Here is a 27,056-nt window from a genome sequence, read left to right on the forward strand (position 1 = left end):
AGTTAAGTGAGAACTGGATACAAACGTGAAGAGGCAGGAAATAGGGGAATGTTGATCATATGATTCAAGACTAGATCTTATTACAATGGCAGCATGGTTGACACAGGCAAGTTGGGTCTGTTGGTCTTCAATATTCTGTTAGAATCAGGGCCTTTATCAGAATCAATGCAAGCATCACTTTAACGTTTATTATTCGTTTCAGGGCTTTCATGTGTCCCAGACCTGTGCGAGTTACAGGGTCTGTGTTAGGTTCATGATTTTGCATTGGATTTTGGCATATATTTGTTCTGGATCTGTCTTAATTTCATGGGTTTAATCATTTTCTGCGTCTCTACTACTTTCTGAACACGTATTAGTTTTAAAAGACTCGCAATATTTTTCACAAACTATAAAATTCCAGCACCTGCCATGGGATGAGTCAGTATTCTATTCTGTGTTTGCATTACTTTCACAGCTGCAACTTTTAAGAATCATTATCATACTTCTTTTTACCGATTTGCAAAGCAATTTGGAGGTAAGACAAAGCAAACAAATGAAGGAATACACGAGCTGGGTGTATGAAGGTAAATAATTCATTATGGTTAATAACCTCTCTGTTCGGCAAAGTATTGGAGACGATTTTGAGAGGATTTATGATTACTTGGAAAACCATATTTGGTTCGAGATCGCCAGTTTGAATTTGGGAGGTGCACGTCATGCCTCAAAAGCCTGACTGAATACTTTGATAATGTAAAAAAAATCGATTATGGTGGAACTGTGGATGTGGCGAACATGAATTTTAGCAAGTCATTTGCGAAGTTTCCACATGGTATGCTTATTTAGACAGTAATGAGGCATGAGCTTCAGTGAAGTCAGGCAGCATGGATACAGATTGGCTCGCCCAAAGATGGCAGAGGTTGGTGTGGATGGAATACATTCAGACTAAGACTCGGTGACCAGCGGTGTTCCGCAGAGAGAAATTCTGGAACTTCTGCTCTTTGTGATTTTTAGGAAACATTTGGATAAGGAAGTGGAATGGTGGGTTAGTAAATTTCCTGTTGACACGAAGTTTTGTGGAGTTGTGTGAAGTTGTGTACAGTGTGAAGTTTTACTCTCGGTTGCAGCGGGTCATTAGCAGAATGCTGATAACAGGCAGAAGATTTTCAACCTGAAAAATTGCGAAGTGTTTCACTTTGGATGTTCTAATTTGAATGCAAAGACAGGATTAAAGACAGAATGCTTGCGGTGAGGAGGGGCAGAGGGATCTTAGGGCCTGAGCCCACAGATGCCTTAAATTACCACTCAAGTCAACATTATTGTTGAGAAGGCATATGATGTTTTGGCTTTTATGAGCGGTGGGCTTGTGTTGAAGAGCTGCGAGTTAATGCTGCAGCTCTATGGCGCCCCGGTGAGACTATGCTTGGACTATTGTTTTCAATTCTGTCCGCCTTAATACAGGTAAAATGTGGAAACTTGAGTAAGAAAGTGCAGAGAAGTTTAACGAGTTTGTTCTGGGACTGGAGGACAGGTCTTCTGGAGAAAGTTAAAGGATCTAGGGCTGTTTTCATTGGAATGAAGAAGGATATGTAATGTCTTCATAGAGGTATACAAGATGATGAGACACATTGACAGAGGGGATAGACAGAGACCTGACTATGGTGGAAATATCTACTGAAAGGGGATATAAATTTAAGGTGATTGGAGGAAGATTTATGGGAGATGTCGGAGGTCAACTTTTTGTTTCACAGAGAGTGGTGGCTGCGTGGAATGCACTGTCAGCAGTGGTAGTAGGATTAGATACATTTAGGGCATTTAAGCAACTCTTGGATAGGTACATAGAAGATAGTACAATGAAACATACTAATTTAGTCTAAACTCAGACGAGGATTAAAGCTGGCCACAACATTGTGGGGCTAAAGACCATTACTATTGTCTACCCTTTTAAGTTCGACCACAGACATTAGCGACTCTGTGTGCCATCTAGAGATTGACTTGATGGACATGTTCAGTGAATCATTACAGTTGGGAGGAGACATCTTAGAAAATGCATTATTAAAACGAAACAATCAGAACTTTTATTCGCCAATGCTCAGTGCTTTATATGTTTTCATCTGAAGGTTGAAGGTTCAACGAGTTAACATTTTGTTTGTAATAACAAATCAAACAAGCCAGGGTTGTGAATATATATGCAATAAATGTAGAATGAAAAGTAAAGTGCCTATCTCAGAAATTACCCTGTAGAAAATGGGCATTGAGTAGGGGTGCAGAAATGTACACCATGAAGTGGGTGTGGCCATGTTCAATAAGATTGCTTGCATTCAACACCAGAGAGCTAAAATAGAGTTGATGGGAAACATATAGATGAAAAAATCGAAACAATCCATACAACAGCCAAAAAGGCCTCATGATCCACAATGTCAGGATGGGAAAACATACACCAAACCAACTCTGCAGCCTTGCACATCTTTGCATTCCAAGTGTCCATCTAAATATATGCTTCTCAATTGAATTTCTCAAACTTTGCAAACGTTATAGAAAAAGGGATTTCACTGTACTTTCGTCATAGGTTTGCTTACATTGTTCAGTATAACAATAATAGTTATAAAAATAACATTTGGAACCTTTTGAGACACCAAGTGTCCCAGCGGTCATGCTTGTCTGCTAATTAAATGCTCGTGACTGTCATTCTTCAGAGTGTTGGAGGACGCAATTCAAACCAGAAAGCATTGGAAATACCGAGCAGTTCTGAAATTGCATTAGGTGGGAAAGGGAATTACTGTTTTGCTTTGGATATGCTTCCTCTTCCTAAACTTGATAGTAATGATTTGCGGACTCCAGCATATTTTTCCGTCAGTTCAATACAGAGAGATTGTCACGAGGGTGCAGGCGACTTCACTCAGAAAGTGCATCAGTCAATGGACAACATAAGAAAAATATACTACACCATATTGGCTACCATTGGTGTTCCAAGTAAGTGATTGTAAACTTTTCCAATGTTATAGATCTGAGGGTTCTTTTCTCCCAGTTAGTTGTACAATTGGTTTACAGTACACATTCATGCCAACAGCGAATGTTCAGTTCCATGAAACTTGCCATGTTGGTCCTTATTCTCAAGTTCTCCCCTTGACTGAAGTGTGGTATTATAAGGCTGAAGCAACCACTTGTGATCTTTGAATGCAATGGCGTAAGGTCTTTAGAGATTTTGGTGATGTTCATTACTTACGTGTGAGGGATCTCCATGCAGATTTCACTCTTTCACCACGGTATTTGACATGTTTCTCCTGTTATGAATTATTATTTAAAATTTTAAGTTCAAATGCAATTTCTGTAATTCAGAAGACTTGATTGGCTTCTGAGTATTCATTCCATTGGGTGATCAATAGTTCGACATGTATTTGCAGATCAGAGCGGTCGAGTAATTCGTAGAAAATGTCTACACTTTCTGATTTCGGGTATTTATAATCTCACCAATTGGTTAATTCTGTTTCATGTTATGAATGGTGGATCATTTTGCAGAATGGTCTACTCTCTGTTCGTCCGTTTAGATTTCTGCTCAGCTAAGCTTATCCCTTCATAAATCAACGTGCAATAACCTAGAGCACAAAGAGGAGCGATGCCCAATGGAAATTTGATGTCAAAACAAAAGGACACCAGCAACACCAACATAAAATAATCTCATGGACACACTGAACAGGTCTGGCTGCATCTGTATTAAGGTTAATCATGTTTAAGCAAGTAAATCAACGTGGAAATTGGATTTATGCTGATTACTTGGTGCAGGTTTGGGAAATTGAAAGAATTAAATAGAAAAGTGAAAAAAGAGAGAAAGAGAAGCATTACTGATAAGAGGAGTGGGAATAAAATGGTTTATACGTGAGCCGAGAATCAGACATATAGTCACAGAGACCTAGCGCATATAAAAAGGTTATTTGTCCCATCATATCAGTGCCACCCAAAAACAACATTCTCACTCCTCTAATTCCATTTTCTTGCCATTAGCCAAGAGACCACGAGCAAATATATGTAAACATTTGAAAATAGCCCACTGTGCTGCCAAAAGAAAAAAGCCATTGAAAAGCAGACATAATGTTGTGGACATGGGAAATCAACATGAAGGAGATGCAACAAAACCACGCAAAACATAAAACGTCAGAAAAACACGGCTCGTCTTGCAGAATCTGTACAGACAAATCACAGTTAATGTTTCTTATTCAGTAACACTGTCTCAGAACTAATCGAAGGAGAGTGTGTGCTACTTCTCCTAACCTAGCATGACTTCACACCCTCAGACCAATCCAGCGCCCCAAAGTGGATTTTTCCCACATAAGTTGCAGTGCTTGCCTATCAACCTCCTCCCTCATCTTCCATCTATCTATATTACAGCCTTGACTACTCAATATTCGGTTTTACAATTTAAGAATATGAATTCAGACCTGCATGCACAGAGTATCTATCTCCTTCTCGCCTATCAGTAGAAATCCCCTCACATTTCTTCACTGCCTCTTTCGGCAAAATCTCCATGCAATGTATGAATTGAATGCATACAGTTTAGAAACAGACCATTTCAATACCAAATCATTTTTTTTGCAGTAAACCTGGTGGCAATTGCTATCCTATCCCGGGGAAGGTGCGGCCTCTCAGCCTGCACCACTCGCTACTTGGTAGCCATGGCAGCAGCTGATCTAATGGTCATCATTGCAGAAGTAGTGCTGAGGCAATTCAGGTATTATTATTTCCCATTATGTTTTCTCGACATCACTCCAGTGTGCAGTGTGACCTATTTCTTGGCTCGTGCAACTGCCGATTGTTCCGTCTGGTATACCGTGACTTTTACGTTTGATCGATTTGTCCTCATTTGTTGCCAGAATCTGAAAACAAAATATTGCACCAGCAAAACTGCAGGCTTGGTTTTAGCGACAACCAGCCTTCTGCTTTGTTCCAAAAACGTTCCATTCTACTTTGCATATGAACCTGGAATGATCATTGACAACGTACCATGGTATTGTCACACGAAACCAAGCTATTACTCTGATCCTGCATGGTTGGGATTTGACTGGCTCGATACAGTTTTAACGCCATTGCTCCCGTTCACTTTAATTCTCCTGCTTAACGCTCTGACAGTCCGATACATTTTAATGTCTAGTCGAGTGCGCAAGTGTTTGAAGGGTCACAGCAAGGGAAGAGACATCGAAATGGAAAGCCGAAAGAAATCAGCAATTTTACTGTTTACTATTTCGGGAAGCTTTATACTTCTATGGCTAAACCGTGTTATATATTTCATATGCTACAGAATTACAGGAACTGATCCCTTGAATTACAACAGTTCATCGTATGTCTTTGGAGAAATTGGATTGATGCTGAGAAATTTAAGTTGCTGCACAAATACAGTAATTTATGGAGTGACCCAGGCTAAGTTCAGGGAACAGCTCAAGATTGCAGTGAAGTATCTGTATACAACAATAATTCAATTTCTCACTAAACAGCACAATTGAAATTACTGGAAACGTGGTTCATAATTACGACGTGCTTCGTAGTGCAGCAATACCGTAGAAAGTTGAATGGTGGAAAGGTATGAGTGACGAGATTTCTACATCCTAAACTTATACACTTGAGTGTGAACAATATGTCTATCCTCAACACTCAGCAACGCCGTCGAGGTTTTTCGTATATGTTGCCCTTCCTTTGCACTCAGCTTGCAACAGCCTCAGGGGACTGAAGAATATAATTCTTTTACCTTCAGTCTGTTTCACACTTTCTCCTCCCTGTGCTCTGATATCGTCGACTTGAAAGCCTTTGTTACTACACCAAATCTTTGCAACGCTCAAAGTCTTGCAATATTTTTTAAAAGTGTAATATTGCCAGCCCTCATCCGACATTTCAGATCTTGCATAACTCTCCATCTCTGTATAGCTGACGTTTCGAAAATGGAATCCACATTTATGTCCTCCAGCACTGACAACCTCCCCTCCAATATCCCCGACAGTTTCCTGTTTCATTTAACATCTTCAAGTAATGCAAATCTTTCAGTTTCTTAGCCGTGCCCATCTCTTAACAATATATGTCGCAGTAACAATGAGAAATTCCTGCAAAAAATGGCTTTCAGGGACATTGCAACATCAAAAGACACGCACAGACTCTATCACCAGATAAAATATTGCCACTATCTGCAGATTCTCCAGGCTTCGTTATCATCTCTAGACCTTGTGGTGGCCCACAAATTCTGTCGTCTCATCGACTGTCAATATCCTTCACTATCTGTCTTACTCTTTCAGAACCTGTATCCTTTCCAATCAATCTCATCTCTTCCAGCTCACTTTCGCCTCCATTTCTGTAAAACCACGATAGATTTCTCTGTATCTCTCTACATTTCTGAAAGCTCATTGTGCCTCGAAAACACTCGCTGTTTGTTTGTTGCATGCTCCAGTCGCTACACTCAGTTTGCTGACTGTCATATTTTACGGCTCTGTAACCCCGAGTCTCTCTGTGTCATACATTGCAATCAACCAACCTTCCTTTTTTTCATCTTCTAAAACAGTGCCCATTCTCATTTCATATGAAAACTTACATGGACACAACAATGTTCCCATTCAATGTAATCGTCTCCTAAGTTTCTCCAACCTTCCTCCTCTTTTTAATCTCCGCCGACAATGCAACCCACCTTCTATCTTTGATATAACTCATCCCTTCAACATCACATTTCTTTCAACTTTGCCGGATCCTTAATGTTCCTGAGTTAACTCGACACCGTTATTTTTTGAGTCCTTTAATGCTTAATATATTCACAATTGGTGGACATGTGAGCGCAGGTACCTAAGAAGTTCCTTCCGAAAAGTATCAGCGAGTCACAGATCCACAAAACACAGAAACAGCACTTTGAATGCTTCTCAACAAAGCTACATGACGAAGGAGCAGCGCTTCCTTTGTACTTCCAAAAAGACACGTTGAACAAAAAACCTGATGTCATGTGATCTTTAACTTTGTACAATCCAGTCCCACACAAGCATCTCTAAAATTGCATAATCAGTTTGTGACTTTAAACAATAGACAGTTCTACAGGAGGATCATGGAATTCAAATTCGAGAATGTGAAATCTTGGATCAATCAAATGAAGTAACTTGAATTCAATCACCTACTCCTCAGTTTCTCTCATGCAGTTGCTCATTAAAGCGAAATAATCAGTGATGCAGATGAGATTGCCTCCCATGATTGTTTTGCATTTGAAGAAAGAAATATAACTGAGCACTCCATGGCCAGATTATCTTGATTATCAGATCAACTTGGCAGGAATTTCAGGACATGAGCATTGATAAAGAAACATTACTTCCTACTTTCCCCAGTTATTTGATCAGAATCACACGTGCCAATGTAATCCATATCATTCTGTACCTACATCAAAATTTCCTCAATACTTCATTACTGTATCACTTTCTGGTATCCAGAATTAAGAATTAGTAAGTATTGGACATGGTTAAGAAGCGTTTACAGAAAATGAAGCAAGGTTTATACAATTCGAACTTCTGCAATAGATGGGGAAATCTCAAGTTGTCTCCTTGAAAAATAGAAGGGTCACAGGAGAGATCGAACTGAAATATTCAGAACTGTGAGAGGAGTGCAAAAAATGTAGAGATTGTTCACGAAACCTGAAATGATTATCGAATCATCGAGTCATACTGCACAGACACAGAATGTTTGATCCAGCCCTTCCATGCCCAACCATAATTCCAATCTCAGTTAGATGCCACTGACTGTGGTTGGCCCTCACCCCTCCACACGTTTGTTATTGGTGTCCTTATCTAAAATACTTTAAACATTGTAACTCTACCATATCCATCACTTCATCTGAAAGTTCAATCCACATACTAACTACTCTCTGCAAAAAAGGCTTTGTTTCAGTTTTAATTCTTTCTCCTCTCCATTAAAAAAATCGGAATACTTTCGAATTGCCCCGCCTGAGGGAATATAAAAACTGTTGATAATCACATTATCTATGCATATCATTATTTTATAAGCCTTAATAACATCACCTGTCAAGTTCCTACGCTCCACATAATGCATCTTGTGACAGTTTTAGGAAGAAAATTCATGGGGCAAAGATGTAAATAAATATTGATACGTAATCACATTTGAATAAGGCGGAATTTCACGTTGTCAGTGTTTTGCACAGGGAAATCTTGGATCTGAAATAATGTACGAGTCAACAGAAACTCTGAAGAAGCAATTGAACAAATCTTTGAAAGCAATGACGTGCAGTATTACGGGTGACAGCAGATTAAAAGAATGTTCTCACATGGTGAATTCTTAAAATCAGGTTTGGAAATGTTGAAGGAAGTATCTCAGTCTGGTTGGACAATTCATTGACATGCGGGAAACCGGAACTGAACAAGAGGTATTCTTTTTCGGATTGTCAACGTTTAGTCAGTGGAATTCCACACGGTTCCGTGATCTAAACTATTTGCAATATGTATTAATCAATTGGAAGAATTAAGTAAATGCACCGTAGTCAAATTTTCAGATTGAAAAAAATAGTTGTAAAATTAAGTTGCAAGGTAATAAAGTTTGCACAGTGATTTCGATTGGTTATGTAAATTGCATAAAGTTGACAAAGGGACTATACTTTGAAAAAATGTTGTCCATGGTGGAAAAATAAAAGGAGCAAAATCATGATGATTTAATTGTGGAAATACTGCAGGAATTTGCAACACATCTGGACGTCGGGTCACTCGCGCATGAAACAATGAAAACTAACACGTGTAAAGCAAGCAATCAGTAAGGCGAAACGAATATTGATTCTTATACGAAACTGGTTGTATAATTAGAATGCAAAGTGCGAGGGAGACCACCCGTGGAGAATTGTGATAAGATTCTTGGCAAAGACCAGGTGAATAACAAGAACATTTTCCTACGTGTGGATGACCTAAAAATTCCAAGGAGTATTTTTTAATGAAAACAGAGGCAATTTTATTTCACAAACACATGGACGTGGACTGACCTACTAGAGGAAGGAGTGAGTCCAGGTACATTTATAAAGTTTACTCACATTGGATAAGTAAAGGAAAGGGAAATTTTCAGAGGGATTCGCATCAAACTCAGTGAAGTAAAACTGCTGTGGTTTTGGGAACAAAAGTGGTCGTTCACAAATGAATCATAAAAGGCAAAACATAGAACGTCAGAACGCCCTTCGGCACTCGATGTTCCGCCGACCTGAGATACAAATGCGAAGCTCATCGAATCGACACTATTTTCTTATCATCCTGTGTTTATCCAATCATCATTTAAATGCTCGTAAATTTAATGATTCTCTTGCTGTTACAGGCAGAGTGTTGCATTCAGTTAAATCTCTGCGTAAAGAAAATACCTCTGACATCTATCATCCCTCTGTCCCTCTCATTTTTAAGCTTTGTCCCTTCGTGCTAGACATCACCAACCGAGGAAAAATGGCTATCTACTGTCTACCTTATCTAATGCTCTGATCATCTGGTATGTCTCTATTAAGTCACCTTTAAACTTCTTCTCTGTAACGAAAACAGCCTCTAATCCCGTAGACTTTGCTCATAAGACCTTACCTGGTAAATTTCCTCGGCACACTTTTCAATGTTTCCACGTCCATCCTATAATGCAGTGAGCAGAACTGGACGCAACATTTACGTACGACAGCATCAGAGCTTTGTATAGCTGAAACATGACCTTATGGTTCAATACTCAATCTATCGACCAATTCAAGTTACAAATCTTATGCCTTCGTAATATACCTATCACGCTGCATGGCAACTTTCAGGTATCTACGTACATGGACACCTAAACATCACTGCTCAACCACACGACCCTGAAACTTACTATAAGCAGAGGTCCCTGTCTTCCTGTAACTCCTTCTGAAGTGAATCACCTCGCAATTTTCCGCATTAAACTGCATCTGCATTCTTTGCCCAAATCTGCAGCTTATCTATGTGTTTCTGTAACTCTATTATATCCTTCAGCACTATCCACAACTCAACGGACCTTAATGTCATCCACAAATTTACTCGTCCATCCTTTCATGCCCTCATCCAGATCTTTTATAAGAATGTCAAACGTCAGTGGCCGCAAAACAGAGCCTTGTGGTACGCCACCAGTAACTGATCTCCACGATGAACGTTTCCCATCAACCACCACCCTCTGTCTTCTGTCAACCAATCACTGATCCAAACCGCTACATAACCCTCAGTCCCACGCCACCGTACTTTCTGCAATAGAGTTCCATGGGAGCCTTAGCGAAGTGTTTACGAAAATCCAAATGCACCACAACAACTGCTTTAATCAACTTCTGAAAGAACTGAAGAAGATTTGGAGAAACGACCTAACTTTCACAAAACATTGTTGACTGTCCCCAATCCAATTACCTGTTTAGAGATTATTATAAGTCTTGTTTCTTACAATCCTTTTCAACACTTCAGCCACAACTGAAGTAAGGGTCGCTGGTCAAAAGTTAACTGGGTTGTCTCATTTCACCTTATTGAACAAGGTGACAGCATTTCCTCTCTCCAGTCTTCTGGTATTACTCCTCTAGACAATGACGGAATAAAAAGCAACACCAAACTTTCCGTAATCTCCACCCTAGCTGCCCATAGAGTAGCAGGTTAAATCCCATCCAGCTCAGCGGATGTATCTATCCTTACACGTTCCACAATTGCTGACATCACCTCCTTGTCAAGCTCAATCCCGTCTTGTATAATAGCCTAAATCTCAATATTCTCCTCCACAACATAAGATTTTTCCAGTGGCAAAACTGACGATGCACATTCAGTCAGTGTCTTTTCTACTTCCGCATACTCCACGCACAACTTCCCACTACTGTCCTTGACTAACCCTAAATTTTCTCTTGTCATTCTCTTAGTTCTGACATACTTTAGGTTTTTTCTTTGCTCCTACTTATCAAAGACTTTCCATGGACCCTTCTGGCCCTTCCTAGCTCTCTCTTTACGTCTTTGTTGGCGAACATGTAATTCTCAACTGCACTCAGTGAGCCTTCACATGTCCTCTTTACGTCAGCTCCATTCATCCTTTTGACAAGAGATTCAACTTATTTCATAAAACACGTCTCCATCAGTCGATCACCTCCTCCCTGCCTGACATGTACATAATTATCAAGGGCACGCAGAAGCTGTTCCATGAACAACCCACACATTTCAATTATGCCCATCCCAGAAGTTGCCTTATCCAGTCTGTGCATTCGATGTCACACCCATAATTACCTTTCCTCTCGCTGAAACTCTTGTCCTGCGTATCTACTAACCCCTTTCCGGTGCTAAAGCAAACGTAAAAGAATTGTGTAGGAGAAAGTCATGATTGCAAATTGGTGGAGATTAGAGTCTCGAAACTGAGACTGCCGATGTTGGACATCAGTGTAGCGAAAATGAGGACTGTAAATGCTGGAGATTAGAGTCAAGAAAGTTAAGTAACATATTACATCTACTAGTGTTGTAGTGTTTGGACTCAAAACTACTTCTCAAAAAGCATAGAATTTAAACACAGCACGACAGAGCGGTCAGCAACAGTGGGACGTGCTACTTTTGTCCCCTGACTTCCAGGGTGAACACTTCAACTCTCCCTCCCACTCGACCCAGGACATGGAGGCCTGGGAGCACCTCCATCGCCTAATCCTTCACTCTCAGCGTCAGGAGGAGAACACATCATCTTCAACTTTGGGACCCTGAAATCACACGGAATTAAGAATCTCACCAGTTTGCTCATTTCCCCTCCCCTAACTTATCCCGGTTCAAGCCTACAATTGGGTCACACCCACGCGGCCTGTCCTTGTCCTTCCCATCTATCCACTGCACGATCGTTGCCTGTCCATCGCATTCTCCCCACCTTCACTCATCTATTGAGCTACCATCCTTCCAGTGTTACACCATCCATTTATCTCGCAGCTCCACTCAGTGCACGAGCATCATTCATGATGAAGGGATCATACCCTAAGTGTCGATTCTCCTGCTCCTCTGATACCGACTGACCTGCTGTGATTTTCCAGCACTGCACTCTCGATTCTCGTCGGTCTGAACCTGTTGTAGCTTATCGGTCTATTTTCCACTATCCTCACAAACGACAAAAAGCACCTCACTAGTGAATACAGAAGGAAAGTATGGATTGAGATCTTCGCCTATCTCCTGCGACTAAAGGCACAGATTTCCATGCAGAGAGACAGAGGTGGGGTAAAGGATTTGGCGAGTTGCATTACTGGTTCGAGAAAATATCACAGCTGTGCTGAAGGACAGCATTGTGGATGACTAGAGCAGTGAGGGATTTTGGGTAGAGCCCCGAAATAGGAATGGTGAAGACAGAATGTTCGGGTTTCATATGCCTCGTAACAGCGAGCATGAAATGTGGGAACACAAATGTTGACAGATAATGGAAAGATGCAGGGGCAATAGAGTGATGGTGATGGGACTTTCATACTTTTCCCAAAATTAACTGGGATTCATATAGTGGTCGAGATCTCAATGAAGCAGAATTTGTAAGGAGCATCCAGGAGGGTTTGATAGAGCCGTGTATACGACGTCATACTCGTGAAGGGGACATTATGCACCCGATTTTGTGGAATGAACCCGGCAGGCTGTTGAAGATTCAGTAGCTGAATACTTTGGCAATAGTAATCACAATTCCCTAAGTATCAGAATTCTCATCGAAACAGACAGCAATGGTCAGAAATGAAGAATGCTAAATTGGGGGAAGGCCAAATATCTAAATGATTCAGCAGGAGCTTGAGCATTTGGATTTGAAGCAGCTCTTTGAAGTTAAATCCGCATTTCATATGTGGGGTGGCTTTTAAAGAGATGTTGGAGCGCGGGAAAGACATGCCCCAGCGAAAATTAGGGATACAAAAGGCGACATTAGCGAACGATGAATAGCAGTTGAAATTGTGAGACCATCTAACAGGAAAAAGGAAGCATTCATATGGTTAAGGCGACACATGCAGATTTCGAAGAATATTGGGAAAATAGGACCAATCAGAAAAGATCAGTTGAAGGATCAGTAATGAGTTATGAAATTTCTTTAGTAAACAGAATTAAGGGAAATCATGAAGTTTTTTATTCGTACATGGGAACGAAGAGAGTAATAGAGAGTAATGGAAAATAATAGAGAAAGGGGTTGACCTCTCAACGACAAAGGAGGGAAGATAAGTGTGGAGTGAGAGAAAAAGGGTGCGACACTTAATAAATACTTTGAGTCGCTCTTCACAAACGAGAGGGACATGACATCTGTTGAGTTCGGAATTGATGGTTGATTACTCATATTCAAGATGATATAAGTAGGGAGGAAGTGTTGCCTATTTTCAAAAGTCTCCAAGTCAGCATGGGATGCCGAGGGAAACCAGAGAGGAAATACTTGGGCCTTCAACTAATGCCTTTGCAGAATCCTTGAAGACGGGTGTGTTTCCGGCGGACAGAAGTTTTGTTAATGTTGCATCCTTCTTCAATAATGGTAAAATGATTAATAATTTATTCAGTTAATTATAAAGACGAGAATCTAATGTGAATGAAAGCGAAGCTAGTGAAGAAGGAACTCGGGATAGAATCTATATGCGTTTGCCAAGAAAGTAGGCTTATCAGTGTTAGGCAGCATGTTTTGTGCAGGGAAGGTTACTTCTTAATAACTTTATTGGATTATTTGAGGAAGTGGAAAGGTTGATTGGCGAGGGACGTGCTGTAGTTGTCATATACATGGATATTAGGAAGGTGTTTGAAAATGTTTCCCATGGTAGGCTCGTGGAAAAAGTCACCTTGCGTCGGGTTCAGTGTGTACTAGCTAGATGAATAGAGAACTGGCTATGCAACAGTAAACAGAGAGTATTTGTGGAACGGAGTTTGTCAAAATGGAGGATGGTGACCAGTGGTATTCGACAGGGATCAGTTCTGGGACCACTGTTGTTTGTGATATGCATAGATTATCTAGAGGAAGGCGTAGGTGGCCTGATTAGCAAGTGTGTAGATGACATTAAGATTGGTAGATGAGCAGATCTTGAAGTGGATAGCCAGAGAATGCAGCAGATCATAGATATATTGGAGAGTTGGGCATACAACAGGCAGATGGAGTTCAATCCGACCATATAGGAGGTGATGCATTTTAGAAGACCAAAGTTTAGCGCTAACAATAGAGTAAATGGGAAATTCCTAGATAAAATTGATGAACACATAGAGATTTGGTTGTTTAGGTGCATTGTACCCTAAAGGTGGCTATGCAGGTTTAATAGTATTCAAGGAGGCAGACAGCGAGCTTTCCTTCATCAGACGGGGTATTGCGTACACGATATGACTGGTCATGCTACAGTTCTAGAGGACTTTGAAATACTGCGTATTCCAAATTGGCCAAACTTAGAATACAGTTCACAGTTCTGGACACGACATTACCGTAAGGATGTCAATGCTTTGGCAAGGGTGCAGAGGAGGTTCACCAGGATGTTGCCTGATATGGAGGGCGCTAGCAATGAAAGAGATTGAGTAGATTAGAATTGTTTTCATTCGGAAGGCGGAGGTGGAGGAGAATTGGTTTGAGTTGGCATAAACATGAGTGGTATAGACAGAGTGGAAAGTAAGAAGCTTTCTTTCCAAGACTTGGGGAATCAATTACTATAGGTCAAGAGTTCAAGGCGAGGGGAATATATTTGAGGGAAATATGCCGGGAAAGTTTTTTTTAAGCAGAGAACGGTGGGTGTCTGGAATGTTTTAGCAGCAGAGATGGTAGAGGCGGCCAAGATATCGTCATTGAAGACGAAACAAGACAGATATATGAATGGGCAGGGCGCGAAAGGACACATCGTCTTGCAGAATAGGCAACATACTTAGGTAAGTAATAATTTATCAATAATTTGGATCGCGACAAGCATGGAGGGCCAAATGAATTGTTACTGTGCTGCAATTTTCTTTGTTCATTTTTCGTTAATCTTTGTTGTGCACTGTTACTGATAGACACGATTCTCACTCAGGACATACTTCTCTTTTTCTGACAAATCTGGAACTCCTTGCAGTATTCCCTAATCTTACCATCCAAGGTTTATTTTTCATGTCTCCATCTTGCTTTCCTCAGTCCATTCTTCAGTTACTTCCGGGATATCTTGTAACCCTCTCGAGACCTCCCTGGTCGTTGCTTCCAAAATCTTAAGTAAACTTCCTTTATCCTCTTGACTGCATGTTACAGATCTCTTGTCATTAATGGTTCCTTAACCCTACCATTTCTTCCTTTACTCACTTGACAAACCTATCCAACACTCGTAGCCAGCAGTCCATAAACAAACTCTACATTTCGGTCGTGCCTTTCTATTAAAATGCCTGTTCTCATTTTGTGAATGACAGTTCCTATCTCATAGCATTGTAAACCCCTCCCCAAATTAAAAGTAAGTCTCTCATCGTCTGCACCAATCAGTCTCCATGACTATAGTAAAGATCAGAGACTTTGTTCATTATCGCTGAAATACGACTCAATCAGAGATCTAACCCCTGACCTGCTCGTTTCCAAGCACCAATTCAAATAAGACATCCCTCCCGATGGCATAACTACATTAGGAGTCAAGTATCTTTCCTGATGCACTGAACAAAGTCATTTACATTCAAAATAGTTGCACGAAGGAGGTTGTAATGATTAGACAATAGACAATCGACAATAGGTGCAGGAGTAGGCCATTCAGCCCTTCGAGCCTGCACCGCCATTCAATATATTCACGGCTGATCATTCCTAATCAGTATCCTGTTCCTGCCTTATCTCCATAACCCCGGATTCCACTATCTTTTAGAGCTCGATCCAACTCTTTCTTAAATGAATCCAGAGACTGGGCCTCCACTGCCCTCTGGGGCAGAGCATTCCACACAGCCACCACTCTCTGTGTGAACAAGTTTCTCCTGAGCTCTGTCCTAAATGATCTACCCCGTATTTTTAAGCTGTGTCCTCTGGTTCGGCATTCACCCATCAGCGGAAATATGTTTCCTACTGCCAAAGTGTCCAATCCTTTCATAATCTTATACGTTTCAAAAAGATCCCCTCTCAATCTTCGAAACTCAAGGGTATACAAGCCCAGTCGCTTCAGTCTTTCAGTGTAAGATAATCCTGTCATTCCAGGAATTGACCTCGTGAAACTACGCTGCACTCCCTCAATACCCAGAATGTCTTTTCTCAAATTTGGAGACCAGATCTGCACACAGTACTCCAGGTGTGGTCTCACCAGGGCCCTGTACAGCTGCAGAAGCACCTCTTTGCTTCTATACTCAATTCCTCTTGTTATGAAGGCCAGCATGCTATTAGCCTTCTTCACTACCTGCTGTACCAGCATGCTTGCCTTCATTGGCTGGTGTACAAGAACACCCAGATCTCTCTGTATTGCCCCTTTACATAAATTGATTCCATTGAGGTAGTAGTCTGCCTTTCTGTTCTTGCTACCAAAGTGGATAACCATACATTTATCCACATTAAACTGCATCTGCCATGCATCTGCCCACTCACCTAACTTGTCCAGGTCACCCTGTAAACTCCTAACATCCTCATCACATTTCACCCTGCCACCCAGCTTTCCTATTAGCCAAACAATTTTCAATCCAATCTCAAACTTTGCCCCCAATACCATGCGCCCTAATTTTACTCACTAACCTCCTGTGTGGGACTTTATCAAAAGCTTTCTGAAAGTCCAGGTACACTACATCTACTGGATCTCCCTCGTCCAACTTCAGAGTTACATCCTCAATAAAATCAAGAACATTAGTCAAGCATGATTTCCCCTTCATAAATCCATGCTGACTCTGTCCTATCCTGTTACTACTATCCAGATGTGCAGTAATTTCATGCTTTATAATCGACTCCAGCATCTTTACCACCACTGACGTCAGACTAACTAGTCTATAATTTCCTGCTTTCTCTCGCCCACCTTTCTTAAAAAGTGGTATAACATCAGCCACCCTCCAATCTTCAGAATCCGACCCTGAATCTATTGAACTCTGGAAAATAATCACCAACGCATTCACGATTTCCAGAGCCAACTCCTTCAATACCTTGGGATGCAGACCATCAGGCCCCAGAGACTTATCAACCTTCAGATCTAACAGTCCCTCCAACACCAAATCCTGGCAAACATAAATTCCCTTAAGTTCAGGTCTTCAGCCACTGTTACCTCAGTGAGATTGCTTGTGTCTTCCCCAGTGAACACAGATCTGAAGTACCCATCTAATTCCTCTGCCATTTCTTTGTTGCAAGTAATATATCCCCCTGTTTCTGTCTTCAAGGGCCCAATTTTTGTCCTAACCATTTTTTTGCCTTGCACATAGCTAAAACAGCTTTTACTATCCTCCTTAATATTCTTGGCCAGTTTACCTTCGTACCTCATTTTTCCTCTGCGTATTTCCTTCTTGGTAATCCTCTGTTGCTCTTTAAAAGCTTTCCAGTCCTCAGTTTTCCCACTTATCTTGGCTATGTTTTACTTTTTCTCTTTTAACTTTATATGTTTCTTTACTTCCCTCGTCAGCCATGGCCGCCCATGCCTCCTCCTGGGATCTTTCTTCCTTTTAGGAAGGAACTGATCCTGCAACTTCTGCATGATACACAGAAATATCCGCCATTGTTCCTCCATGCATTGGTCTCTGACCAATGCTGGTTCGTAACACAATACCAGATTCAGAATTGCCTTCTCCCTGGTCGGCTCCAGCACCAGCTGCTCTAAGAATCCATCTCTGAGGCACTGCACAAAGTCTCTTTCTTGAGGCCCAATACCATCCTGATTCTCCCAGTCTCCCTGCATGTTAAAATCCCCCATAACAACTGTAGTGACATCTTTGCGACCGGCCAATTTCAGTTCCTGATTTAACTTACATCCGACATCCAGACTACTGTTTGGGGGCCTGTAGATGACTCCCAAGAGGTCCCAAGATTATGAGGGAGGTTGACGTCACCCACGACAACAATCATTACATTTCAGCACCTTTTCAAGCTCTGCCTCCCAATCTGCTCCTCCGAGTCTCTGTTGTTATTGAGAGCGGGCGGGGGTGGGCGTGCTGTTCTATAGAAAACCCCTAATCTCATGACTGCTCCTTTCCCGTGTCTGCCTTCCAAACATACTGACTCAGTCGACAAACCCTCCTCGATGAACTCACTTTATGTTGCTGCGATGTTATACTTATTTAGCAAAGCCACTCTCTCACCTCATTCATCTTTCTCTCTATTCCTTTTGAAATAGCTAAACCCCGGCACATCCAACAAACATCCTGTCCTTGTGATATCCAAATCTCTGGAATGGCCACAACGTTGCAGTTCTCACTACTGATCCATACTCGAAGTTCTTCACCCTTATTTCTGGCAGTTTTTTTGCCTCAAAATGTGCACAATTCAACCTATCACACTGACTTGAACTTTAACGTCTCAACTATTTGTCTTTTCTGCGTGATTGCTCCGGCTCCGATGCCCCTGCCAAAGTATTTGACCCCTTGCCAAGGCCTCTGGCAGATCCCCCACCAAGGATATTGTTACCGTTCCAGTTGAGTTGAAAGGTGTCTTCCTTTTACAGATCCCACCTTCCCCCTATATATCCCAATGATATCGAAACATATCAAAAGTTGTCCCTCCTACACCATCACTGTAGCCACGTGTTCAGCTGCACCCACTCTCTGTTCCTTGTGTCACGAGCTATTGGCACCGGGAGCAATCCTGGAATCGCTTCTCTGCTCGTTCTAACTCCTACCTTACAACCTGACTGCCACAATTTTCACTTCAGATCCTCATGCTTTTTTTCTACCTACATCGTTGTACCACGACTTCTGCGTGCTCACCCTACCCTTTAACATTCCTGGAGACTTGATCTGAGACATTCCTGACCCGAGCACCGAGGAGGTAACATGCCATTGGGAGTTTCCTTCAGGACTACAGAATTTCCAGTCACGATCGCTGTCCCTTCATCCCTTCCTCCTGAAACGCACAGTAAGGCTCAGTGCCAGTGAACACACCACTCTAACTTGTCCCCGCTCGGTCGAAACCCTCAACACTGTCCAAGATCATATGTTTGTTTATGAGGGAACGGACACAGGGGATCCCAGCATTGTCTGCTGGTTCCGTTTCAATCTTTTCACTGTCACCCCACCCCCACCCTCCTCTCACTTATCTCTCCACCTTCAGGATCTCTGCCTGTATTCCTGATGAAGGGCTTTTCTCTGAAACGCCGATTTTCCTGCTCCTCGGATGCTGCCTGAACTGCTGTGCTTTTCCAGCACCACTAATCCAGAATCTGGTTTCCAGCATCTGCAGTCATTGTTTTTACCTAGTTGATTTTTAACCCTACTGCGAACACTCTTGCAAGGATGCCTGCCTTGAAGAGGTTTTCCTCCTCTCTCTACTAGAATCTCAGGGAGCCCCTCTCCCACTGCAACTGCCAGGTCATTTCCTCTGCCCTGAAGCTCTTCAACCATGTCCTGAAACAAACTCGAACCCCAGGGCATGAATGTGGATTTCTACAGTTTCCTCATTTCCCCTTCCCCCACCTTACGCTTGTTCCAAACTTCCAGCTCAGCACTGTCCCCATGACTTGTCCTGACTTGCCCTACCTGCCTATCTTCTTTTCCACCTATCCACTCCACCCTCCCTCCCCGACCAATCACCTTCATCCCCTCCCCACTCACCCTTGGTACTCTATGCTACTTTCTCCCCACCCCCACGCTCCTCTCACTTATCTGTCCAGGCTTCAGACACTGCCTGCATTCCTGATGAAGGGTTTTTGCCCGAAACGTCGATTTTCCTGCTCCTCGGATGCTGCCTGAACTGCTGTGCTTTTCCAGCACCATTAATCCAGAATGTGATTTCCAGCATCTGCAGTCATTGATTTTACCAGGGGTATATGTAGAGTCCGGCTGTAAGTTTCTTGGCTGACCTGGTAGATCTATTCTCAAACGTATCAGCACCATGCTATGTTAAATCACCAGTTAGCCTGTGATGAAACGCTGGTGTTCTGTCACGAACATTTTCTTGCCCAGACCGTTCTTCTTCATAGTTTTAGAGTGGGTTGTTGGCATTATTCATTATTTCTCCGAGCATCCTGCGGCAATTCTGTTCTGCTGTGTTTCTGGCTGGTTGGGTGTTGACAGCTGGTGTGTTTTTGAAACATCGTGGTTGTTCCTTTTTCCTGAGGCATTCGTGTGGGAAGTAATGTTTTAGCGGGTAGAGATCAGTCATATGACATTGGTTTCCCGTCGTCGGGCTGATCTGAACACATTGCATGCATAGGAATTATCCTCAACATAGAAAGTATGATAGAGCCAATTTGAGTTTGCCATTCTAGTAATGATGCGGCTATAAAGTGTCCATCTACACGAAATAGCGTGCTTGCCTTGAACAATCGAGAGATAGATTACAACAGGAGGGTTGATATCTTTGAAGAAGACTGTACTTTTTTCGTTAGAGAAGTGCGAAGTTCTGATCACCACACTATTAAACAATTCACATCAACCCAATCTGCTATAGGTTCGAGCTCTGAAGCAGTATATGACGAGAAAATGAATGTTTTAATCGTGATTTTTCAGGTATCACTAGAGTGAGGCAGCGTCGCAGAAGACTGTAGAATCGCTAAAGTATCCCCAGGTTTAAGTAGGAAACAAGGGAGGGGGGAATGGAAATTTACATGCCGATTATCCTGACCTAAATTGGTGGTAGAATTTTGCATTCTATTTGGAAAGATTAGATATCCGAATATTTGGAAATATGTGGTACAATGAGACAAAGTTATCATCGTTTAATCAAGTGGAAGTCATGCCTGACAAAACTGTTAGAGTTCTTTGAGGCGTTAACGAGTAGCTTAAAGCAAGGATAGTCAACGGACGTTATCAGTCTCGACTTCCAGTAGGCCTTTGATAAGGGGTGGGGCGAGAGGCTGCGGAGATGGATCAAGGCCCATGGTGAAAGGAACAACGTACTGGTATGGATAGAAGATTGGCTATCTGCAGAAGGCAGAAGGGGGATAAAAAGGATCTCAGGATGGAAGTGCTGATTAGTGGTGTTAAAGAAGAAACAGTTGTGAATCCAAAATTTTTCGCTTCATCCATTCATGATCTAGATGAAGAAACTGAGAGTATTCTTGCCATGTTCGCAGCTGAAGCAAAGGGAGGTGGAGGGAAAGATTGTGTTGATTTGGAGAAAGACTGCAAAAAGATATAGATAGGTTAGGAGAGTATGCAAGTCATTCACAGATGAAATGCAATGTTTCGAAATGTGATGTTATGCACTTTGATAGGAAGAATAGGGACATATACTATTTTCTAAATGGGGAAAAGAATTCAGAAATCTGGCGTGCAAATGGGATTGGGACCTTGTCCAGGTTGCTCTTAAATTGAACTTGAAGTTGGAGTCGATAGTTAGGAGGGCAAATACCATGTTGCCATTTGTCTCGAAAAGATGGAAAAAAAAGATATGTTGATCAGACTTTACAAGGCAATGCAGATTTCTCAGGCTTTCTCATTTCCCCTCCTCCCACCTTATCTCAGTCCCAACCCTCGGACTCAGCACCGCCTTCTTGACCTGCAATCTTCTTCCTGACCTCTCCGCCCCCACCCCCTCTCCGGCCTATCACTCTCACCTTACCCACCTTCCACCTATCCCATTCCCAACGCCCCTCCCCCAAGTCCCTCCTCCCTACCTTTTATCTTAGCCTACTTGGCACACCCTCCTCATTCCTGAAGAAGGGCTTATGTTCGAAACGTCGATTCTCCTGCTCCTTTAATGCTGCCTGACCTGCTGCGCTTTTCCAGCAACACATTTTTCAGCTCTGACCTCAAGCATCTGCAGTCGTCACTTTCTCCAAGGCAATGGACGATCCACATTTAGATATTGTGAATAACCTTGAGCCCTACACTCAGGATAGATGGATTTGTTCCAGATCTGATCCAGTCGAGCTTCACAAGAATGATGTCAGGAGTTAAAGGCTTAATATATGAGGAACATTTGAAGACTCTGCTATTGATGTTGATGGTCTTAGAAGGATGAGGGGGAATCTGATTGAAACTTACAGAATACTGAACCATGTGGTCAGAGTTGACATTGGGAAGATGTTCCCATTGACACAGAAATAAGGACACGAGAGCACAGGCTAAGAGTAAAGGAATGCCCTTTTGAACAGTGATAAGAAGAAACATCTGTCGCCATAAACTGGTGAATCAATCGAGTTCAAAGCCACAGAAGTCTGTGGAGTCCAGGTCATTAAGAAAAATTAAAGCAAAAACAGATTTCGTGATTGCCAAATGGATCAATGGTTCCAGGGAGTCGCCAGAAAATGGGTTTGAAATATCTTTCAGCGTGGATTTAATGGTGGAGAACACTCGATGGACCAAACAATATCGTTCCTGTCCCTATATCTTAAGGCCTTCGGGACAGATGTGATTGCACTTCATGGGTTGCCAAGGACACTCACCATGACGTTGCCGAAGTTAGAGCATGTTCAGCACTGAAAAGAAGTTTGGCTATTTATTTGGAGCAGAGAATGTTGAGGGAATATCTTATTCGGTTGCATTAGATCTTGACAGGAGTGTGCAAAATTTATAGAAAGCAATTTACAATCCTCCCACATTTAGTCGAATAATCAAAATATATATGTATATATCTAATTATAAAATGCATTGGATTGGATTGGAAGAACTGTGTATATATGTGTGTGTGTGTATATATATACATATATATATAACATATACAAGTGTGTGTGTGCGCGCACAGACACACATACATAAGTCTTGAAATGTCGTAATTGTGGATTAGGTTATGCCTTATCGCATTGTTCGCAGTACAGACTCAATAGCTGAAAAGCCTCCTCAGGATTATATGATACTTTGACTTTACGATTGAATATTCCATATATCCGATAAATAGCCATCATAAAACTCCCACGATCGAATGCAATCTGTAGATTTGAAGAAGCCTCTTTGCTAAGAAAACGTAGCACTGTTTTATCGCAGAAAACGTACGAATATTCAAAGTTACAACTTTGGAAATCAGGGCAAGAAAACAGAGTTATTGCGTGTTGTGCCTTTTTGCAACACCTTGCTAAAGACAGCTGTGGGGTCTGTCCCATTTCGTATATTGGAGGCTGCTTTGTAAATTGTTAATCAGGAGGGGATTGTTCGATCATGGTGAAAGGCAAGGACGTGAAACTGAGGTATGTCATTTCGGCCAAAATCGTAGGGAATGGTAGAGCAGGCTCAACAGCCTGAACCGCTAACAGCTGTTCTCACTTGTTAAATGTGTATTTCGTCGAAATTCATAATGCTGGTCCAGGACCAGGACATTTTAGAAAATTAGGGAAGCTGGATTTAAACATGAGGAGAAAATAATTCTGACGTTGACTGGGCGGAGAGATTAAGTAGCTGGAGCTGAAGACAAATATTGAATGCTACGCCCAGTATCCATGATAACTGACTCGGTGGTGTTTGCTACGTGAAATGCGAGTCCGTGTTCAAACGTACAACAGAGACAGAAATAAAAGTGATGTACCAAGGGAGGAAACAACATGCAATAAATGTTTACTGTGAAAATCAAATGGATCCCAGTATGTGTTCCTTTTAGCAACTGTGAGGCAATTAACAACTGTGATTAGTTACTTCGACGTTTTTAGATTAGATTAGATTACAGTGTGGAAACAGGCCCTTCGGCCCAACAAGTCCACACCGACCCGCCGAAGCGCAACCCACCCATACCCCTACATTTACCCCATACCTAACACTACGGACAATTTAGCATGGCCAATTCACCTGACCTGCACATCTTTGGACTGTGGGAGGAAACCGGAGCACCCGAAGGAAACCCACACAGACACGGGGAGAACGTGCAAACTCCACACAGTCAGTCGCCTGAGGCAGGAATTGAACCCGGGTCTCTGGCACTGTTCGGCAGCAGTGCTAACCACTGTACCACCGTGCCGCCCTCTCTGCACGTTTGGAACGAACCTTCGTATGGAATATTCAATCGTAAAGTCAAAGTATAATATAATCCTGAGGAGGCTTTTCAGCTATTGATGTCTCTGAGCTTAACCACTCCGCTACAACAACATAGTTATATAGTACGTTCAGTCTTTGAACATGTAATGTTATCCAAGCACATTATCCAATTCAACAATTCGGTATTTCAGATTATCATCCAACCGTGTCCAAATTTGAAGAGAATCATGCCACTTGTTTCAACTGCAAAGGCAGTCTCGACCATTAGACAAAGCAGATAACGACTTAAAAATTAGCTGTCTCTGCTACTTTGATGATATATTGGAGAACACGATGAAAACAACGATAAGGCTTGCTCATTATGCAAGTGAAATATACTATTTGTAAAATGAATTGTAATGAGTTGTCCATTTCTGACCAAAATTATACCAAAAATTTCAGAGAAATAGCCTTCATAAGTCAACACTGCAGAAAGTTACCAAAACTCGAACTGATTGTTTTAATGCATCTCCAATTTTATATCCGAATGTACACCTTGGCATCTGCCCTTTCACAGGGAGGCAAAGAAGACAATGACAGGAATTGAAACACTGACCTAATCACAGCTCATACCTCCAAACCCGTTGGCCTTCCACCATTTTGCAAGAATCCTCGTAAACATTCCCACTCGTTGCACGTGATGATCAGGGACGGAGATAGCGGAAGTGCTGAATTTCATCGATTTCTTGCGGGAAGAGTCCTTGGAACCAGGTGGAAAATTGAGGTGTGGAATGTTTATGGATGTTGCTTATAAGCACTTTCAGTACAGATTCAATAAATTAACAAACAGAGATTTTTAACTAAGGTAGAAACTCACAGAAGTAAAGATACATTTCCAATAGAAATCGATAAATGATTGTTTCAGGCGAATGAGCAAGCCTCAAGTTAGCAGGCAGTGACCAATAATGTCTGGCACAGATCTGCAATCTGGGCTCATTTGCGCCAATCGGTTAATAACGGCATGTACAATGAAGTAGACAGGTTCATATCTAAATTTACCGATGACAGAAAGTTACACAACCCCATGGGCAGTTTAAAAGAATTCACACACTTAACACAGGAGTAAACATAGTGAATGGGCACAAGCGATCTAGATATTTGATATAGATATTAATGAAAGCAAGTGAGAGTTTATGAAGTTTGGATTGAAACATAATAGATCAGGGTACTTTCTTAAGGTAAGATGGATGTATACGGTATGACCAAGTAAGGAACGAAATGTTAAGTCCCTCGGGTCGCCATTTATAAAGAAGGGAAACAATTTAGCTTTCACCATATTAATGGACATAAACTGACCAGGACTTCAACCTACAGTGGTGTTGTTTCGGATAGTTCCAGTGTTCGGTCATTCTACAGGATTATTCTTCGAAAGTTTACTGCTCACTTTTACGTTATTATAAATATATTGTCCTTCAGCCTCTGAAGGGATACGTTGATGATTGCCAAACTTGTCATTATTTTCCAAGGTATTCAAGGTTGATGATTATTGGTTAAGGTCCTTTCAGCCAAATTATTGCAAGTCTGCACTTTGTCTTCCGATCAAACGTTCTCCATCTTGTTAAGATTTCGTGTTTACAATAGAGTCGAAAGACATAGATTACCTGTTGTTAATTCCGTAAAATCTTCTGCATTGAAATCAATTGTCCTGTGGAGTTAAGACATCCTATTTATCAAGCAAGAGTCAGTGCAGGTTTGTTTATATAATCTCAAAAACGCATGGGTACCTGCTTTAGTCGTTAAGTAACAACTTGCCTTTGTTTCTTTACAGTTTATTCCAGACAGATTTATCACTGTTTGTCAACGTTCATCTTTTGTTGAATCAGTCTACGAACAGTTATTACATTTCTGACGTGTATAATGTCATTATCTCATGCAATGGCTGAACAGCGTGGTCCTATAGTTCTAAACTCCTCTGTTTGAACAAAGGACTTTACCATCCAATTTACGTTTAGAATATTCCACAGGTGAAATGAAATTTATACCAAACTATTGTCTCGATTAGGAAACTGATCAAGTTGGCTCAAATGAAAGCATCCAGCATCGAGAGTAAATTGGAATGTTAAACTCAAATTGCCTTCGCTGTACGAAGCAGGGGATGGGGGCCTAAAATTGTTTGTATGCATGAAGGATCCATGTAGGTGCAGATTAGAACATGGTCGCGGTGTGTTCAAAATAGGTTTATGGATTTTTTTTTGGTTGTTTGACGTTGAGGTTGAAGATCTTGAGTGAAGCATAAGTGACTAGGTTCAGGCTAACGTAGATGCATATTTTGATTTTTACTTCCCGTCGTGCGATTATTAAAGTTGGCGTTGTGCATAGACCTTTCTCTCTCCTGCTCTCTCTCTCAGCTGATATAACAAACTCGAAGTCTTTTTCCACTGAAAAATTCATTCTTCTGACTATTCCTTTCAAACAATTCGGTTATGCTGAATTTGGCTTTGCGTAGTTACCTGCTGCTGTATTGTAGTAGTAGATCAAATATGAATTATTTTCTATAATATCGAGATAGGTTTCCAATTATGCCAATTTCCTTGTTTTGTATCACAACTACTATGTTAGACTCAAGTGTGTTGAGCCTAAAGCTTAATCTAATCACTTGCAGAACGCGACAACGTCTGTTAACCTTGGAATAAAGAAATGTATCCGTTCATTCTAGTTCAGAGACGGTTTACCAGGATGATCCAAGCTACAGAGGACTTATCTAATTGTAAAAAGTTAAACAGATTAGGAGAGTAGTCAGTGGAGTTTCAACGAATAACAGATGATTTCATTTGAATCGGTGCAATTCTGAAGAAGCATTCGGGTAAACACTATGAGGACATCTCCCATCAGTACAGAATCTAAGATCAGAAAAGTTAGTCTCAGATTGACAGGGCACCCATTTCAGACTATGGATCAAGAGGATTTTTTTTTCTCAGAGAGTCGTCAACTGCTGGGCACTGAGAGCTGTGGGGACAGATTACTTGGGAATATTTAAGACTAAGAGAGAAAATGTTTTGATCAGTCAGGGAATCATGGGTTCCAGGAAAGAAAAGAAAGCAGACATGGTGAATGTCGGTTTGATCATGATCATATTTAATGACAGAACGGGCTCCTGGAGGCAGATTTCCTTGTATGGTTTTTTCC

The 27,056-nt window shown here is 41.5% G+C and overlaps 2 protein-coding genes across 2 annotated transcripts in view; one reads left to right on the forward strand and one right to left on the reverse strand.

Moving 5' to 3' along the window:
• The window catches only part of LOC122545699 (uncharacterized), an 857,662-nt gene that overhangs the window by 237,955 nt on the left and 592,651 nt on the right, over positions 1-27,056 (reverse strand). The window lies entirely within an intron of this gene.
• LOC148148122 (putative G protein-coupled receptor 139) lies at positions 2,889-5,471 on the forward strand. The gene is made up of 2 exons (XM_087994566.1): positions 2,889-2,949; positions 4,570-5,471. The coding sequence occupies exons 1-2, from the start codon at positions 2,895-2,897 to the stop codon at positions 5,469-5,471; spliced, it is 957 nt and encodes a 318-aa protein (XP_087850692.1). The 5' UTR covers positions 2,889-2,894.

This window comes from Chiloscyllium plagiosum, unplaced genomic scaffold, assembly GCF_037043375.1.
Source record: "Chiloscyllium plagiosum isolate Xiang-an unplaced genomic scaffold, Cpla_swu_hap1 HiC_scaffold_14, whole genome shotgun sequence".
In the NCBI taxonomy this organism is placed as follows: domain Eukaryota; kingdom Metazoa; phylum Chordata; class Chondrichthyes; order Orectolobiformes; family Hemiscylliidae; genus Chiloscyllium; species Chiloscyllium plagiosum.